The sequence below is a fragment of the Lepisma saccharinum genome, chromosome 26 (assembly GCF_977018435.1).
Source record: "Lepisma saccharinum chromosome 26, izLepSacc3.1, whole genome shotgun sequence".
NCBI classification, from domain to species: Eukaryota; Metazoa; Arthropoda; class Insecta; order Zygentoma; family Lepismatidae; genus Lepisma; species Lepisma saccharinum.
In genome coordinates, this window is record NC_139254.1 from 23691710 (window position 1) to 23712567 (window position 20858).

Consider the following 20858-nt stretch of genomic DNA (forward strand, 5'->3'; position numbering starts at 1 on the left):
AGATTCATATCATTCAATGTGTGCAGTCAAAATAGCAGACATTCGAGTGGTGTGCCCAGGATTTTCGAAGAGGGGGGGGGGGCTACGTGTAGTTTTTTAGTAGTCATTCCTGAAGTCCTCATTTTGCCATCTGTTCCCTTTTCTTTCATCTTTTTTTTCAAAGAATATTGATCCATTTCTCTGTCCACCGTTGGAATGAAGTCAATGTAAACAATTACGCGTGGCTTGTGAGAAATTCTATTGGTTATTCCAATGGTATCTGTGTAGGAATCTTGTGCGTAGGAATATAGTGCATGTGATAACGCCATACTATGTCGAAGTTGTGGGACCTCATATAATGACATGTTCAGATGCGAAAAATATATTCATGGGCAAAAATAACACCAGAACACAAATAGGAAAGAAAGTATTTCTCAGAAGTCCACGTGGTTTTGTTTACATTAACTTCGTTCTTGCAGTGGAAGGAGTATAAGCAGAATTATGATCCTCATCACCCTCCTTGAGCACGCCACTGGACACTCGGAAGAATCTTGATGACTCCAGACAAACCCTGCCGTGACTGTAAACATGGGGATGGGGCTGAAAAAAGGGCCTGTTATGACCCAGACCTTCAAGAGTGGGGGAAAGTACAGGTCGTTGGACCTGTCTGCCTGTTCGGAAGCGTTCGGCTGTTCTCGGCACCGGCAGAGACCAGAGAGATTCGCACCATTCTGCGATGAGCTGGGCCGACGAACACCATTGCCTTCAATAGGAAACTTGGCGGGAGGTTTCGGCGCGAGGGGTAGTACTGGGGCCTCATTTCGGTGCGCGAAGATTAGCGAATCTCTTGCGTATTTCCAGCTGTTTCATGCTGTCGCTTGGCTTATTTCGCACAGATATGCGAGTATTCTGACTTATTATTTTTATTGCTTCTCTAAAATATATAAAATGCAATATTTTTATTATTTTGCTTGGCCATCGCCGCATCTCCCGATGACCGGACGCCTCGCCTCTGGTATATTCTGAAATACTGACTTTCCTGCATGGTGTTTTGTATGTGGATTAACTCTATGACGATGAGAAAATTTCAATATAATTTTTTTTACTAGTAAGGAAGAAACCAGGGTTCTTAGAGGTCCAGGAATTTTAAATAAATTCAATTCCGGTCCAGGAGAGAAAATCAGCAAGCGTAAATGGGTTCTGGACCGTAAAGAACCTTTTTATCTGTAAGGTATTTCGATTCGGTCCAGGAACCTTTTTTCCCAATCAATTTAAATACGACCCAGGAACCTTTTTTCAATGAAACAATACGCAACTTGGACCGAATTTAAATTGTGCGAGAGAAAAGGTTCCGGTCCTGCAGCGGAACCCAATAGAACCCATTAGAATTTTTAGGTTCCTGGACCTGAAAGAAACTCTCTCTCTCTCTCTCTCTCTCTCTCTCTCTCTCTCTCTCTCTCTCTCTCTCTCTCTCTCTAGTTAGTTTTGTTTTGCTGAAAGTTTAGATCCCGTCTCGCGACTGAGATAGGAAATCTTACGGGGCCAAATTGGGCGCTATAGTGGCCATAAATGGGGTGTTGTAAAAAATTTGTAGGGTGTTTGCAGCATGTGGATAAATCACTCCAAAAACTCAATGTCCCAGACCATCATGGAGAAAGTTGGCTGACGGACTTTCAGAAATCGATTAGCAGTTCGACTCAGAGCCAGGAATACCCAATAAGCAAACACTCGTGTTCAGTAGAAAGGAAGGAGGTAAATTATGTTTATTTTGTCTCTTGATTGACACCTCGAATTAACACCTCAAGTTTTCTGTGCCAGCGTCCATTTGCTAGGATGGCCAAGGCTGTTGGCAATTGATTACCAGAACGCCCATTGGTTTCTTTGCCTCTTTTATTATTCCGTGTATGTTTCTTGCCTGGAGATTAGCGTTGGACGTGCTTCGCCTAGTCACAGAGATGACGTGGTTTCTTAACAGACGCTTTAACCCTACACTCAGAGAACTAAATGCATCATATCGATTGATGCACTAAAGTGTGTTTTATGTTTTCTTCAAAGAATCAGATTCTCATTTGATGCATTTGGATGCACTTTTGTATGTCGTGAAAGAAACACCAAAGTGCATCATTTCATTCCAGTGAGGATTTATTTCAGTCGAGATGCACTTCAATGCATCAGTTAATGTGTTTTGATGCACCTTGATGCGTTTTGATGCACCAGAATGCATCTTTTTTGAGGATGCACTTAAACGTTTCGTCTGAGCTACATAAACTCTATAGCTCAAACCAAACGTTTAACTGCATCATACAAAAAGATGCAGGAAGGTGCATCAAGGAACATCAACTGATGCATTGAAGTGCACCTCTACTGAAAGGAATCCTCACTTGAATCAAATTATGCACTTTGGTGTTTCTTTCACGACATACAAAAATGCACGCAAATGCATCAAATGTGAATCGAATTCTTTGAAGGAGTCATAAAACACACTTTAGTGCATCAATCGATGCAAAAGCTGGTAGCTGCTGTCATTTCCCCCTCCACGCAATCCCGTTCGCTCTCACGTGTTCATTGGTGGAGCCGACTCGCGTCGCTACTTGCGCAGAGACTTGTTTTCGTTTGCTTGTTCCAGAGATACTCGGGACAGAGTATAGTTCACTTAGGGAGCTTACAGACCAAAGTGACACGCGAGGCATAGGTTTCACACCGGTGACTTACGACAAGGCTACAAACTACACGTATCATAACAGTCATTTTCTCTTCCAGTCTACAGAAAAGCATTCACTGAGCATGTGCGACCAACAGACTGAGGCGACACGATGCATGCTATTAAGAATACAGAACAGTACCCTCAAAACAAAAGCGACAAACCACATGTGCAACTTGTGTCATTTCAATACGAAATGTTGCATTTATTTCTGAAGATTCGTTTCGAAGTGACATATGTAGCGTATCGCTTGTCGCGTCGGTCTGAGGGAGTTTTCAGATCCATGCGACCCACGTTGCTTAGAAACGAACCCCCAGTAATCAATGCAACCTTTCAAGCCGAAGTGAGACGACAAGCTGCACGTGTTACTTGAGTGTCGCTCGGACTGGACCTTTTTCTCAATTGAGTACATAGTGTCGCTTCGGTGAATGTTTTGCTTTAAACTGAGAGGGCTTGCACACGTCGACATGTTGTCGGAGTAGTTATGGCAACGACACTAACCGCAGCACGAATTTTGAACATACGCCGATAAAATCGGAGTTGTCGCCGATACTTCGATGGGTGAGCAGGAAGTTGTGGACAAGTGTGAAAGCGGAGATAGCTCCTGACTCGAACAAGAGGTTTTTTTGTCTTTTGTGTTTGTTCTATCTTCTGCGTAAATACATTCGCGATAGAAATTCAAGGAGTTCTAAGAAATATCCAACTGAGTTGCCACCGAGAGTAGGCTTACCATACGTCCGGGATTGGCCCGGACAGTCCTGGTTTTTTAGTGCTGTCCGGGATTGCAAAATGTCGGGGGTTTTCAGAACCTGAACATGAATATAGTTACCGGTATTGAATATTCACGACCAGAATTTATGACCGGCAAGGATCGATCGATTATAAGGATCGATTATACCTTTTCTTTCTTCGAGATATCGAGTTCCGAGCGGTTCCGTTTCCGTACTTCCGTGAGCGTCTTGGTGGTCAAGGCAAGCAATTTTTAAGGTGTTTCAAAAGACTGATATTTCATGTGCCAACATTTCTAAAATGGTTGAGTTTGGTTATTTGTTATGTCTTTGCCTGAAACATCGGCTCCAGTTGAGAGAATATTTTCAATTATGGGGAATATTTGGTCTGCAGAAAGAGGTAGACATCCAGTATCCATTGTTAAACATCTGCTGAATGTTAAAATTAATTCAGAACTTTCATGTGAATTTTATGATGTTATTAAAACAAAAATCCATTTCTGAAGAAAGTCATGTCTAGTGAAAAGTACAACTGAGTCAACTAAGAGATAATGCTACCTAGAACAGAGAGGTTTCCTAAACAGCAGAAAATGCGTTATTCAATTAAACATTTGAAAATTATTTGATTGATTTTAGAAAATAAGATTAATATTTTTTCTTGTACAATTTATAGTTTAATGTTCCAATAAAATGTTAAGGCTTTTAAGTAATTTCAATTTATTTTTGAAAAAAACAACAACCTGAAATTCGGCAGTAACGAGTTGATTGCGAATATGTCCTGGGTGTAAGCCTAACCGAAAGTTGTGTAACACTGTCAATGGTGTTGCGGAACACCTAATCGAGTGTCAAAGAACGGTGTGGTGTGACAGGAACTGGTTTAACAGGACACCAAAAATGATGTTAAGCAACTTCAATTCCGCGTTAACACCAAAAGGGGTGTCCTATTACCACGACTTTAGGTGGCACTTCAGTTGCAAATTTTTTAGTTCTCTCTCCATTTGATGAGAGGCAGATTCCAAGAAAGCAGTTTCTCAATTCCAGCCTTTTTGTATTTCCATGCGACCTTCAAAAGGAGGTTGGGGGCGGACTATTTTAACAACTCAACTTGAACACCTAACATAAGATGAAATTTATGACTGGGGGCCTGTATCTTTTTCATAGAGAGTGGTCGTCGGTGCTGTCCGACTGGCGATTTGCCGAGGGAAGCTTCGGCTGCATATCGACCTGTCATTGGTCGTTACGGAAAATGTATCTTGTCGGACCACGCGTACAGTTGTGCCATTAACCTCCGTTGGTTTCTGGTGCTGACGATATCGAGGTAGGAGACGACACCGGATTTATCGGTGCGTGTGCAAATGCTCTGAAGGTGTTCCTGTCGCTTATCGCTTGCCGTTTCGGTGCGTGAAATCCTCGCGTCTCTTGTCGCATATCGCTCCGTTTGAAAACTCCCTGAAAACTTTTTATCCGAAGTGACAAGCGACACGGGCCCCATCCAGTCTGTACGAAGCATTCACAGCACATGCGCTAACAATAGAACGAGGCGACACGATGCACGCCTTGAGAAAAGGACCCAGTCCGAGTGACACGGAGCGCAGCGACAAGCGATACAAGCTCGTGTCGCTTTAGTAGGAAAGGTTGCATTTATTTCTGAAGGTTGGTTTATAAATTACATGTCTCGCATGTCCCTTCGGTACGAAAACTCCCCTTAGCGACTTGAAATTTGGTATACTTTTCTCGATATATCTTCATTTTCTTCCCAAACTGGGAAATGTGACCATCCCGAATTTACAAAGATTAACTCAAGTGTGTTTATCCTTAGGTTCTTAATATTGAAAAAACTACCGCCCGTCCCTCAACTTCCCGGAAAACCGAAATGAATCGATATTTATTGGGGCTGAGCCGATACCGATATCCTTACCGATACCGATACTTGAAAATTGTAATAATTAAATATTGATGAATATTGGTGTGTAAATATTCTTCTCCAATTATATTGAAATACTTTACCAAGGAATTTGCTTTAAAATATTCAAGAATTACATCAGAATATTAAAATATATATGACGTATTCACAAAGTACAGTTTTTCGTGTAAAATCCGTGCAAAATAAAAGTAAAATTTCAATTTTGCATAATTTTCAGGATCCGCGAAAGTGTCGCGCAGCATTTTTGCGGACTCCGTGAAAACCAAAATGCCGGAAAATCCAACCGGTTCTTTCCGATACCGATACATCGCCATCGGTATCTGCTGAGCCCTAGTATTTACGCTTTACTTAGTTTTGCCCCCCCCCAAATATTGTAGGAAATTGGCGTGCTATAATCTCCCTCAGAACCCCCGAAATTCGGGCCTGTTTATTTTCAAAATGGACAACTGTAATTCACCTCATTTTGAAAATGGGTAACTGAAACTGACATATTTTCAATAAAAATGCATCGTCTTGACTTTCGCAGCTGAGAAATTAGTTTTTGTTTAACATTTGAAATACCATAAACATGGACGTCCGCAGGATTTTTCCAGGGAGGGGCAAGGAAGGTATTTTTTCCAGGGGGGGCAAACAAGATAAATATTCCCCAATAATAGTGTTGTTCCCTCAAAAAACATTGCTTAAATTTGAATTTATCATATTCATGCAATAATTAAGACATATAATTGTGGCTGAAATGAAATTATATGTGACAAATATATAATTTTTGGTTGACTTTCATTTTCCAGGGGGGGCCACGGCCCCCCTTGCCCCCCCTTCCGGACGCCCATGACCGTAAATAGCATGGAACTAGTGTTGCCCACGGGACGAGACGGGACAGACTTTTAAAAATTCGAGACGAGACGAGATTGATCATGTGTCCCTTTGACAAACGGCTATTTTCGAGACGAGACAGCATTTCACAGCATTTCCACGAGACGAGACAGGCCAAAGTCTCGTCTCGTGGGCAACACTACATGGAACATTTTGCGAAATTGAAGACTCCGGTACAAGAACCAGACAGCTCCACTTTTTGGTCAAAATTGTTTTTTGCTGTAATTTATCATGAAAAAAAATACTCTATCTGCTGGTGTAAGAATCAGACAGCTCCACAGTCCACAGATTTGTTGCGTAGTAAGAATGGAAAAGGATTTGTCTGGGTGTTTCTGCCGGCGCATCAATACAGACAGCTCCTGGAGCAGTCTGGTTCTTGCAGCGGCTATAGTTCAGTGTTCGGCCACTCGGCGGCGTGCAGCAGTTGCTATCGTGACCGCACACTTCAATGTGTATGTTACTGTTGCTTCTAGCTATTGCACGTGGATACCCTTTACTTCTTCGACATTTCATTATTTTATTCAGTTTTTCGTGTCTCGTGAAAACTTTTAGAATTTGGAGCTGTCTGTTTCTTGCACCGGGGTCTTCAATTTAGTGATAAGTTTCAAACCGAGTTCTGCATCTCTTTCTCATTGCAGGCGCCGATTGAGAGCATGAAGCGAAGGACAAGCAACATAACCTTCACGTCGACTCTCTCCGAGTTGCACGACAGCTCCGATTCGGGCATCAGCACCTCCGGAAACCAGCCCCGGAAGGAGATCACGAGCATCGTGGGCTTCAAGCAGGCCATGACCCTAGCCACTTTCGTCCCGGACGAGATCCTCAGCCATATCAGCATGAAGACGAAGCAGACGTGGCACTTCGAGGGAGCGCTCGTCTTCTCCGACGTGTCTGGTGAGTTAACGGGTCGCCTCATGCTCGATGCTTCCAATCTCTACCGGTAGATGGCGTGAGCGAGTCAAGTTATTTGGCGTGTCCGGATCGGCAACTGCTGTCGCTTGGAGCAGCGGAATCCCAGTCAATAGCCAGAATGACACAAGAATAGATACGACGACTACTACTACTACTACTACTATTTACTTATACATACAGGGTGATTCAAAAGTCTCTTGACATTTTAATAAAAAAAGCATTCTATTGACAAGATTGACAGTAAGACAAACTCAGTACATTTCAATGCGGTGGCCCTGTAAGTCTAGGGATCGCACCCACCTCTCTTGCGTATACCGTAACAGATGCTTCAACATCTCCCTGTTGCTGCAGATATTCACTGTGTCAGTTGCTCTATGTTGTTGATCTTTGCTTGGTACACCCTAGACTTAATGAGACCATGTCAAAAAAGGCCATGGGAGTCAGGTCTGAAGAACGAGCCGCCCAAAATCTTGATGAGCCACGGCCGATACACCTATCGGGGGAGGTGTCAGCCGAGTAGTCCCAAACGATTCTGTCAAAATTGGGTGGTGCATCATCTTGCTAGAAAACAAGAGTGTATTTTATCCCATCCTGAAAACCATTCATTTGTGATATAAGGAAAATGTCAAGAGAGTTCGGAAACATCCTGTATTAAAATAACAATGATGTTTAGAGGCCTCACAGATGACGTAGCGTAACGTCGTCGCATTGTAATTAAGAGGTCCCGGGTTCGATACTAGGTGGAGGCACATAGTGGTTCGGATCCCACTTTAAACTATAGATTCAGTCCCAATTAGCCTACCTGTGCATAAAAGTGGACTTAAAACAAATCTCAAACAATGGTGTTTATTATTATTATTATTATTATTATTATTATTATTATCATTATTACATCCAAAAGGCATATGTAAACACGTTGACTGATTGATTTACTTGGTTTATTTTACTTATGTTTTCTGCCACTTTTGACTGATCGCGAAGATGAGGATGAGTGATGACGTGATGATACTGATGAAGGGACGTGCACATATAACACCTGTGTCCAGGTCAAGATTCGAACTCGGGATCCCGCTATCGCGCTATAATAGTCGCGGAGGTCGGTCTGGTCTCTTCCAAGAGTGGGTTTGGGGAACGTAGCTTGGAGCTATTTTCAGCGTTGACAAGTGTTTGTGCCACAAATTACTATGTAAAACAGTTGGGGGAAATTTTGTGCAGAATCAAATAAAACAAACAACCTCAACCGACTCCGGGAGGGAGAAACGGCAACATGTCTTGAGTGGAGGACACAGGGCCGGACTGACCAACAGGGGTCTCCCTTATCGCACAACGCGAGGACAACCTTGCGTTCTGACGTCATACGAGGAATGCCTACGTTGTTAGGTTAGGTCTGTTAGGTTTGGTTCTCTTAGCATAAATACACTGCAAATACAGGGTGGTTCAAAAAAGATGTTACCACTTATATGGGAGGTTGAGTTATTATGTTGGACGTTATGTTTGACTTGGCTCAGTTCCATCATTCAATCAGTGAACACCTTGAACCTGGGCGCCACCGTTCTCGATGCACTCATGCATCCGTTCAATCGTGCTCTCGATTACTCTGTGACACATAGCGACAGGCACGGACTGTATCACATTGGTGATTCGCTGACTAAGGTCTTGTAGGTCCCTTGGTCTCACACAGGCCCTTCTCAAACCAGTCCTCAAACTTCCTACGCACATTTCACATTTCTCGCGGTCAAAAACCTGATCACTGATCGTATCTCACACCTGGCGGGATTTTCAATCACCTGCACCACTTCCATTGTCCACCACAACCACACCAAGCGTTTCACAACGTACAAGTGGCGTCTGTTTACGTGCAAGGCATGTCAGTATCTAACGCACATGCGCAAAACGCCAAGCACGCAGTGTTGCCAACGTGAGCACAAAACGGCCCCTAATTAAAAAATAAACCTCGTAAATACAATTATGTACCAGACAGTAAGGATGAACTATTGTCAGCGTGTGAAACTCGATTTCTAGAAAAACATGATTTACTGTATGTTTCTGTTAAATTTCTTAAACCTCGTCAGTTAAGTGGACCTGTCCGATTGAACCATTCCAAGCAAGTGATCTTTTAGCCGCAGTTGAAAAACGGACTTTCTTAATTGTACTCCTTATATGTGAAAAGGTTTTCAGTTTCAATGTGCAGTTATCAAAGTATTTAGAGTCCTCATCACAATTTAGCCTCTGCTCTTTCTTACCCAAGAGAAGTACGTCACAGAACTGCTTCAGAGACTTCCAGAGATTTCAGATGAAGAGTGTGGCCAAAAATTTCAAACTTCTTCTGAAAAGTGTCAATAGACATTCAATTCTGAAATTACGATTTCCTGAATAAAAAAAATACACCAAACACACAAAACGAGATAACTATCCTCGTACTATTATAGAGGGGGAAGTGTCATTAGCCTTGGGGCATGGCAACCCCTGGCTGGACCCCCACCCGCAAATTTTCCTTCTAGTTACGCCCCTGTCCACAATATTATTTTGAAGACTCGTGACAAATTAGTCATTGTTTAAGTAAGTGTCAGGAGGAAGAAACAGAAAGTTGAAACACATCGTTATGTCAAAGCATCTACACACGAACTGTAGAAATTGAAAACATAGGCATTGTAGCGTAAAAGTCTCGAGAATTATTTCTTTCCCTCTACATAATTTTGCTTCAGTATCATAGTTCGTAGTATGTTACAGTGGGAATAAGTGCGTTTTAGAGAAGTCTGTATATCGATTTCGTTTTGTTTAATTACAAATTGTGGTTGCTAGATTATTTTGATCAAGTGGTTGGCGCTCTCGCCTTTGGTGCGAGCGGTCCGGGTTCGATTCCCGGTGGGAGCCCCCAAAATTTCGGCGTTGACCCAGCGTCGTGGGGAAAATTGGGAAGCTACTTGAAAAGAAGAAGTAGCTGCTCCGGTCACGGAAGCCAGAAAACGACAGCGATCGGACCCGGTGCGCTGACCACGCGTCACACCCAATGAAAAAGCCTTCGAGGGCTGTTGTGCCACGGAGTTTATTTTGTAGATTCAATTTTGCATTCACAGTAGCAGTACCACAAACAGATAACAGCTGATATTCAGAACATTTTAATGTAAAGGGTTTGAAGGTTGTAAAGAAATGTCCCGGAATTTTATTCTTTAAAGCTAGCCTAGGTGTGGCCTCCTTAGCCCCCCCTCCTCCAGGACGTCCAAATTTATAGATACAGTATTGATATACTCGACTGACAAATGAACTTCAACGCTATAAGTATCAAGCTTATATTTCTTTCCATAGATGGCAGCACCAAATCATTAAAAACGTTTCGTAACAAAAATGACGTACAGCTACAAGGTTTATAAACATTGTGCAGAATTTTATTTAATGTAAATCAGTCCTAAAATATTTGAGAAAATAATAATACATGGTTGATTTGATTATAGTAATAATTTACATTTTAAATTCAGCACATAGGCCTACTGATAACATTATCCCCCATAAAAGTTATTCCATGACTTTTGGTTTAAAAATATGTGTTCATTTCTTCCAGGATTTACAAACTTGACAGAAAAGTATAGTATGACTGGTAAAGGAGGAACGTACAAGCTGTCTGTGACATTGAATACTTACATTGGTTCCCTGGTGGAGGAAATCCTCAACAATGGTGGTGACGTCATGAATTTTTCCGGTGAGTAGTTCCCCAATGTCACTTTTACGTATGCACGTTTGTCGTTGTGTTGTCGTGCGTCATTTCTTGCCAGTTTTGAAGGAGCATGCGTACAAATGGTTATTTTATGCAGTAGTGTGAAAAATTAAACCTCTTCCCTTTCTGGTAGGGGTTATTAGGGGAGTGCGCACGCGCGTGCACAAAGAAAAAATAGAAACAACAGAAGAGAGAGGGAGAGAGCAAAAGATAGAAATACAAAGCAACAAAGGGGGAGAGAGAGAGAGAGAGAAAAGAAAGGGTAGGGAGGGAGAGAGAGAGCTAGAAAGAGAATGTAATATAAAGAGATAGGGGAAGACAACGGCGCCCGCAGGATTTTTTTCAGGGGGAGGCAGCCCAGAAACTTTATTATTATTATAATTATTACTGATATTATTGTTTTTATTTTTGTTGCTATTATTATGTATTATATATTACTAGTACTACTACTTATGTTTTTTAAAATTACATACATTTGTAATTTCCATATTCTGTATATCTATATACAATTTGCATAACTGTATACTTAACATTAATTCATGTAGAACAAAAAGCTGTTTTTTATAGTTAGATAATCAGTTTGAAATAGACTGTAAGCTTAAATGTAACCCTATTTGTAACAATAATAATAATAGGTGCTGTAACTTACGGCCTGTAAGTCACAGAAAACAATACTTTTTTTTTGTTATAAAATATCTCTACACAGCATTCAAATTACATTAACTCTTTCCAGAAGTATTAGGGGGGGGCAAGTGTCCCCTGCGGGCGCACATGGGATCAGAGGAAGAAAGACAAAGGAAAGAGAAAGAGAGAGAGAGAGAGAGAGAGAGAGAGAAATATGGGGCACAGAGGAAGGAAAGAGAGGGGAAAGAAGCAGGGATTTACCACTAGGCTATCTCAGGCTATAGCCTAGGCTCTGAAAGGATAGAAGAGGCAAAAGCCATCGACTATTGAATATTCCATAATATTATGTAAAGTAAAGCATGTCGAGCCCTTTTATTTCCTAATTTCATTAAAGAAGGTACAACGTAGGGGTTTCTACCGTTTAAATAACTTCTTACATTATAGCCAGACTTCCTGTACTGCATTTTAACCGGAATGCAAGTCTGTATGGCAGACTACAAAGAAAGCCGCGCGAGATCACATATGTTCTCGAATGTAAACAATTGTATCTCGTAAACATTTTGAATGGTGGCACTTGAAAGTCAAGTAGAGGGCTATTGACGGCTGAAATCAACATCCTTGTTTCTCAGTTCGCGGCCAGTGTGGCTACCGTAATGTAGTGTCGGTTATAGTTTTAGGTGAGTGTTCTTTTGTTAAGTGCGTATATTATAATGTTTACAAGTACTAATACAGAGCATGCACTTAGTGGAAGTGAAGCACCATTATATCAAAACTGATAATGGTAAGGTAAAAAGGTAAAAGGTAAAGTGTTCCCCTGTGCATAGCACCACGCCTTGAAGGCGTATAGGGGGTGTGGGAGTAACGCCTCAAACTTTCTTGATCCGGTCGTGAGTGGGGGTGATGTGATCAGCATCACCCCCACTGTCCGCCTTTACCCACCAGGGTTTCCCCCAGGTACCCATGTTATTCGACGCTGGGTGGGCGCCGGAGCCGCTTCTACCGTTAGAAAAGTTCCCGGATTTGAACCGGCCGGGGATCGAACCCGGGACATTTAGCATGGTAGTCAGACGCGTTACCGATTGAGCCACCGCGGCCACTTTAAGGGCCCGGGACTTTATGTGCTATAAAACTGTAAAATATGTATGTAATTATGTCATATAAATTGGAAAATATGTCATGAAAAATTACAAATATGTCAGAAAATTCAGAAATATTCCCAGTAAAGCCAAAAATATGCACAACAGTACTCTCGAATTTCTCCCATACCCGATAGAGTAGAGTAGGGGCTGTAATGTACCTAATGTTATTTTTACTTTTGACTGATTTTTGTGAAAAGCGAAAAAGGCACAGAAATTAGAACGAAACTTCTTTACTTCCCGTGCAACAACTAGAGAGAACAATTTGCCTCAATAATGTTTGCATGGCTATCAATTATCGGCGGGATAAAAAAGTGGGGTATTATATTGTTCTGTACTAAGAAAAGACGGCACCTTTCTTCCTCCGTAATTTATATATCCTTCCATCGACAATATGAACTATCCGTTGTACTAAAGCTACGAATAAAAACATTATGAAGTAACTGATTATGTGCAAGAGAATTACGAAATTCAACAGAAATATGTCTTATTACAACAAAATTGAAGAAATATGTTGTAAAAACGCGAAATTGGTGGTCAAAATATGCTTTGTCAAGTTTGTCTATTTCGGCTGATTTTCATCAGATATGTAAATATCTCACAGTAATAATAGATCCGAAGCTAATTGAAAAATATGTTATAACATAAAGTCCCGGGCCCTAGTAATTATAATGTCGGCAGGGCCAAAAAGCAAAGAATAGCCTAGGGCTCCAAATTTATAAATCCCCCCAAGTGGAAGGCAAAAGATAGGCGTAGACAAAGGAAGAAAGAAAGTTATATATATGGAGAGAGAAAGTGTAACATGGAGAGAGGGTCAGAAAAAAAGGAAAGGAAGACAGAGATAGAGAGAGAGAGAATGAAAGCACGATAAAGGGGAAGAGAGAGGGAGAGTGGAACGTAGATAAAAATAGAGAGAAGGAGAACGAAAGACAGTGGAGAGAGAGGGAGAGAAAGGAAGATAGAGAGGAAAGAGAGAGAAAGAAATAAGAACGAGATGAGAAGAGAAAGTTCAATATAAGATTACAGGTGGCAAGTGAAGCAAACTAGGAAATAGAACAAAAGAAATTAGAAGAATAATTTGTATTTTTATTTTACGTCCCTCTTCTTTCACTGCTGGCCAGTGATGTGCCGTAGACTATAAGTTTACGTCTACATGCGTTGTCTACACATAATCTACGTATAGATTACATTGGATTGTAGTTTACATAGACTACGTAGACAATCTAAAATGCATTGAAATTAATTTTCGAGGCTTTCATGAAAGGAAAGTGAAATTTTCAACTATACTTGTTCCTAACGGAATAAAAAGAATCCTATTTACAACAAATTTCTCTTCTCTTCTATTATCAACTATGGAGGAAGATAATAGTATGCAAAAACAACAACAGATGGCAGTCGTGAGGTAAAAGTGGTCTTTTTCCCATAAAACACTACAATATTTCCTATATTAGGTTTCTTCCTAGGTGAGATATTGTTCTAATTTGGAAGGAAGAGTATGAAAAGTTCTCCTCACACATTACCAACTGATACGCAGCATAATTTTATTTTAATTCCACGGCGCCCTTTGCTAAGTTATCACCTTTCGCTATGTTGTTTACATAGATTACGTAATCTATGTGTATGTAGTAGTCTACGTGTAGGATGTAGACTATCGTTGTTTACGCGTAGACGTACATCACTGCTGTTGGCTCACCGCGACGATGAGGATGAGTTGCACCCGATGAAACTGGCGAAACTGATGAATACTATCCCATGCTCACACCGGGATTTGAACCCGGGAACTTCGGTGGCGAGATCTAAAGTAAGAACAGAGAGAATGGAAACATAGTAAGGAGTGAGAAGCATAGACTGCGAGAGATAAGAGAAAGACCGAGAGAGAGAGAGAGAGAGAGAGAGAGAGCCTTAGCATTCATATACAAAAAAAAAAAACGCGAGGAATTATTTTGTCCGCCCTAGAACCAATAAAAAATAGTAAGTCCAATTAGTGGGGAGCATTTATTGCTGGGTTTAGATGTACAGTCAGGTAGTACACATTTTCAAGGAAATCTATTCTTATTTTCTTGATGGGGGCGTGATACTTTCATATTATTATTAACAGTAATTAGTGTATCAGTTGGCGGATCCAGGAATGGTCCTTGGGAGGGGCGATTCTCGCAGAAAGTCAATTCTATTCAATAGATAAATAGTTACTTGGTCATTCAAATATGGCCGGGACTGTTTTTTTTTTTTTTTTTTTTTTTTTTTTTACCAAATCCTTTATTGTCAAATACTTATTTCCACATGTCACCCTTCAAAGTACTCCCCTCCAGAGTTCATACATTTTTCCCAACGTTCTGGAAGCATCTTAATGCCCTTTTCATAAAAGTTTTTCGGTTGGCTGCGTATCCACTCCCGAACTTCCGATGACGGTGTCGTTATCCGCAACCAGCACGGTTTCCAAGTCTGATTTAAGCCCTCCAATGAGTTAGAAATCACTTGGGGCCAAATCAGGACTGTATGGCGGGTGTGGCAGAAGGTCCCATTTCAATTTGCTGAGAGTTGCCATAGTTGTTTTGGCTGTATGAGGCCGTGCATTGTCTTGAAAGAAGGCTACCCGCTTTCCACCTCTCTTCCGCTTGGATCGGATCTTTTCCTTCACTTCTTTTGTCAGGAGTTCTGAATGATAAGCTGCAGTGACTGTTCTGGCATCTGTAAGAAAGTCTACATGGATAACCCCCCTGCCAGTCCCAAAAAAACGTTGCCGTCACTTTTCCTACCGAACGGGTCCTCCGCGCTTTCTTGGGTCTGGGAGAATCGACGATCATGCGGTTCATTCTCCACGCGCTCTCTTCCCTCTCTGAAGTAATTACACCACTCAAACACATGGGTTCGTGAGAGACACTCTTCCCCATACTGTTGTTTGAGTCTTTGCAAAATTTCAGATGGCTGGACGTTTTCTCCAACGAGAAATTTGATCACAATGCGTTGTTCCACGCTCCGCGGCACATTCTGTTCGCTCATCACTCTAGCAACACTAAGACACGACTGAGCAGTGCTGCCAGGTCAGATTTTAAAGAATCGGGAGATCGTCCCCTGAAAAACCAGGAGATCTGCTAGAAAAATCAGAAGAACTAATAATAATAGCGTAGTAACAACGTTCTGGGGGGGGTAGAGTGTAAAAAGCTTTCCACTATCTTTATTGAACATTAATTATTAATTTTAGATGTCAAAAGATAAAATTATTACTCTCATGTTAATATAAATTTTATAATGAATTTCCACTTCAAGGGGTACGATAACCCCACGCCCTTAATTCACCTAAGGTAAAGGTATAGTTTCCCCCTACCAGTGGCGACGACCGGGTGCCAAAATTGAGAGGGGGGAGGTGCAAGGACAATTGGTTTTGGTAGACACTGTTTAGCATTAAGAGGCCATAGTGCCTGGCAAAGGTGAAGAACAACTGGCCCCATTGACCGCTAATTGCCAGCACTGTCCCTACATATTGCAAAAAACACTGATATTACCTCTATTTTCTGTTCATCTCTCAGAAATATTCGTAAAATAAATAAATGCATGTGACTATGCGTGGATTTATGTACTTGGCGTTTAAAAGTTTATGAAAACATTTCGTGATTTTTGTGTTTACTGAGACTAAAGTTTCAGCCACTACGCATTCGATGATACACTGCCTGCTAGCACCTAAGCTTGCCTTTATTTAAAACTAGCCTAAGTTTATAGGATGTAAGAAAGACTACACCTACTTTTTTAACAACACATTCAAGCATACTCGCATTAATACCTAATGGAGAAGGGTTATCATGACTGACCCACCGACATATCCTTGAAATAAAACTTTTTTTTCGATAACGGAAGGTAACCAACCAGTATTAGACAGATAGATAGATTTGGTTTATTTTACTTCGCATCGGCCACTTTTGGCTAATCGTGAAGATGTGGAATTGATGAAGGGATACTCGCAAAGATCACCCATGTTCATTCGAATCCGGAACCCAGTATCAGACAAGTTGGAGATTTTCTATCTTCATTTTTTCCCTCAGTCCCTACAGACAAAGTAAATATTAATTAAATCAGCTTTATACCTCTTTTATAAAATCGGGAAAGGAAATTTCTACCGCCACAGTATTGATTGTGTATAAAGACCAATTGTAGAAATAACTTAAAAAAGAAAAAAAAAACAGAACGCTATAAAAACACGAACTGTTCTTTCTAAGTTAAGAGATGAGTAGGAAAAAATAAAACTGTGACCTATAAGCCTGCAACAACAGTTTACTAAGCCGACCTCCGTGGCTGAGTGGTTACAACAGCGCAGCGACACCAGGGGTCCCGGGATCGAATACCGGCCTGGAGATGGTTGTCCGTCCCTTCATCAATTTCATCGTATCATCATTCGTCCTTGTCTTCACGATTAGCCAAAAGTAGCAGAAATGCGAAGTAAAAAAAAATCAAGCAATTAACAGTTTACTGAGAGCTTGTGTAACCATAATGTTTGCCTGCATTCCTAATGTGGATTCCCTTTTTCTATCCGAGTTAAAAACCTGAACCTGTTTCTAGCATTTTCAATACTAAACAATACCATATACCTGAACACTTGTTCGCAGGTGTGGGTGGCAACATTGGTATTTAGTTGCAACCAGTTTCCAATTGCCTATCCTTTGACAAAAACTACACCAGATGGAGAAAGATAGGACACCCGTCCTGGAGTTCACATCCCAATCGCACAAAGGGCTCAAGAAACCGCGCGTCTATCCCAATGTCATCGAGCCGTATGACCCTCCTCCCCCACCTCTCTCTACGGAATATTCATGGGTCTTTGCATTCCACCAGCTGAATATGTAACGTTTAACTTCAACTTTTGATTTTTTAAATAATTGTTCATTATAAATATATAAGGAAGCAAGAGATCAGGAGATTTCCACATTTTCATGAAACTTGTCAGATCAGTAGATTGTACTGAAAATCAGGAAATTCCTGCGAAATCAGTAGACCTGGCAACACTGCGACTGAGCATGTTCTAACCTGCGCGGGAGGAAGGGTGGGGGTTGTGTGGCTCTATTCTCCCAAGGACGCACAACTGCTGCGCATGGCAGGTTGTTTGAAAAAAAAATCAGTCCCGGTCATATTTGAATGACCTAGTACACAGTGATGTGCAGTAGACTATACGTTTACGTCTACATGCGTTGTCTACACGTAATCTACGCATAGATTACGTTGGGTTGTAGTTTACATAGACTACGTAGACAATCTAAAGTGCATTAAAATTGATTTTCAAATGTTTCATGAAGGGAAAGTGACATTTTCAACTATATTGGTTCCTAACGAAATGAAAACAATCCTATTTACAACAAAATTTCTGTTCTCTTCTATTATCAACTATGGAAGAAGTTAAATAGTATGCAAGAAAAACAACAGATGGCAGTCATGAGCCAAGAGTGGTCTTTTCCCCATAAAACACTAGAATATTTCTTATATTAGGTTCCTTCTTAGGTGAGAAATTGTTCGAATTTGGAAGAAAGAGTATGAAAAGTTCTCCTCACACATCAGCAACTGATACGCAGTATAATTTTGTTTAAATTCCATGGCGCCCTTTGCTAAGTTATCATTTTTCGCCATGTTGTTTACATAGATTACGTAATCTACGTGTATAAAATAGTCTACGTGTAGAATGTAGACTATCATTGTTTACGCGTAGACGCACATCACTGCTAGTACATAAACAACATATAGCATTACTCCGTGGTCTATAGGGATGGATTAAGGTGCACAGAATGAAGAGAATGGGTTCGAATTCTGCGTAAGTAAAGGATGTTTATTATTTCCTTCCATCATTATTATACTTTCCGTTGTCGTGATAAACGTAACGATGTAATGGTACGATGAAAAAAGAAGGAAACGAAGAAACAAGGATCTTTTCTCAAGAAACATGTCTCCAGAAAATTTCAAAATATAAATAAGGCATTACGGTAGTTATTTAATTTCGGTTTGAAATGTAGATTGTTATCAGAGGACCTCAATACAGAATTAGGAGCAAATAATAGCTTGACATTCGGTATAACAATATTTACAAAACATTCATAATGTTTTACACCAATTAAATATAAAATAGCTTACATATACAATACTGAGGTACAAATCAAATACATATTAAATAAAATATATGTAAAAATTTAGTCTAGATCCACGTGGATCCGCGGCTGTATTGCATTGCATTGTAGTTATTTCACCCCAGTCCAAATTAATGAAAGTGAAGAATGTCGAATTTCTTGTTGTCTAGTGTAATGTGTAAAGATAAACCTATTGCACGGTGCCATGGCTACATAAGTGAGGTATGGCTGTAGAGCTGCACACGTTCTCGTTCTCAGTCATAATGATGCCAGCTGCATCACACTCGACCTCGTTGGGTCTCCTGCGAGGCTCTCAAACGCAGTACCTACTGAATCACCACAGCTTCGAATGCCAACAGAATTAACATATTCACTAAGTCAAAAATGTACATTCAAATGTTTAGCAAGCTATTTACCGTTTGACCGTAATATAAATAAGTACATTTATGTAATCGCAATATGTAATAAATAAATATATAAGTATGTAAAATTAAAGGCAGTGATAATAACTATTAAAATTTTAATATCATTGGGCTAGTAAAAAAAAATTGAACTTCTCCAATTCTTGGGCGCGCCCCACCTTGTCCCCCCACTTTCGCCGGTCTGGTCTTCTTGCTAGTGTTTTAGGATACGACTTACGCAAGAGCACGACCAAAGTGTAATCAGAATATTCATGTAATCTGACTAGTTCGAAGCTATGGAAAACTGACGTGGCCTGATGTCTTTCTTGGTGTTCACGTGCCCCCGTGAACCGAAAGATGAACCGCCCCTGACTAATTTACAAAACCCGTTATTTCGTAGATGCGCTTACTGTTACAGGTGATGCTTTCCTTGCCATCTGGAAGAAAAATGACGACTTGAAGATGCTACATAATGTCATAGATACTTGCCTGTGTATCCAAGAAGCGTATGGGAGCTTTGAGACAGATGTGGACATTACTTTGAAAGGTATCTCTTTTTTCTCTTTATATACAGGCTATTGTTGCGGAATTCTGGCTTCTGAAGCAATGGAGTCGTTATGAGTTAATATATAAATGTAGGAAATAATAATAATAGTAAAAATAACAATGATAATAATAGTACGTAAATTAATTAATATTGTATTGTTATTATTACATGGATAGGTAAAAAGGACTGCATAAATGTAGATATAACAGCACGTATTCATTATCTAGCTTACATGCAGTTAATATCGTCAAATTTGTATAAAAGCAACTGTACTGGTCAGGAAATTCAAGTCAAAATGATATAGAATTGAATATTTATTGAATAACAAAAAAGGATATTAGATCCAGTTGATGAAAAGTAAAGCTCCTGGTTAATATGTTATGCATATTACCGTAAGTAGTAGTAATAACATTAGGGCTGAGCCGATACCACTTTGAACCGATGCCGATACTATTACCGATACCGATACTATTACCGATACCAATACCATTACGAATACCGGTATCGATACTACAGAGTGTCCGAAAAGTCACGCAACCCGGTGTTTACGACCGTATAACGGAATAGCGAAACGGAATGAGAAGAAACGCTTTCTGCCAAGAGAATGCCCTGTATATTGGGAAAATTTAGAGAGACAAACATATGTAAGAACATGCATGTTTTAATAACAAATAAGCAAAGTGTTGCCAAAGGCGGAAAAAAAATATTTGCAAATCGTGTATATTGATGCACAGAACTCACTGAGGTAAATTATTGCAACATTTCACAATACCAACGAACAATTTGGATGGCCATCTAATGAATTTGACAGAAAAAGAACTTTGACGAAGTTTCAAAAACATTGCACAAGGGACTAAATGGGCTGTTCCAAAAATCGATGTTTTCACAATATTACGAGGGACACTGGCAACACTGTTGGTGTTACGTGTCACTAACAGACGTGTTTCACCTCAGGCTATCACACTAAGGCACTTTTAACGACAAAGGAGAAAGTTGGTTATTCTCGAACATATGCAATAAATTACATACACCTTGCAACCCTGAAATGTGGGTATCCCTAAATGCTTCTCTTACGCAAGAATATGACGATGTTCGGATATATTCTTCAACAATAAACACTCTTTCCTCTGTAGAATATGGCATTTTAAAAACACACACACGAAGTCAGCATAAGTAGACACAATCTGGAATGCCGTTCGCGGCAATCAGCAACCACCTAA

At 40.5% G+C, this 20858-nt stretch overlaps 1 protein-coding gene across 1 annotated transcript in view; it reads left to right on the forward strand.

Moving 5' to 3' along the window:
• Positions 1 to 6885: 6885 nt before the first annotated feature.
• LOC145979594 (adenylate cyclase type 10-like) overlaps positions 6886 to 20858 on the forward strand; it is a 160570-nt gene continuing 146597 nt past the window's right edge. The window contains exons 1-3 of the mRNA XM_083112560.1: positions 6886 to 7099; positions 10677 to 10814; positions 19510 to 19638. Coding sequence (XP_082968686.1) covers positions 6994 to 7099; positions 10677 to 10814; positions 19510 to 19638 — 373 coding nt within the window. The 5' untranslated portion in view covers positions 6886 to 6993. The remainder of the gene's footprint in view (positions 7100 to 10676; positions 10815 to 19509; positions 19639 to 20858) is intronic.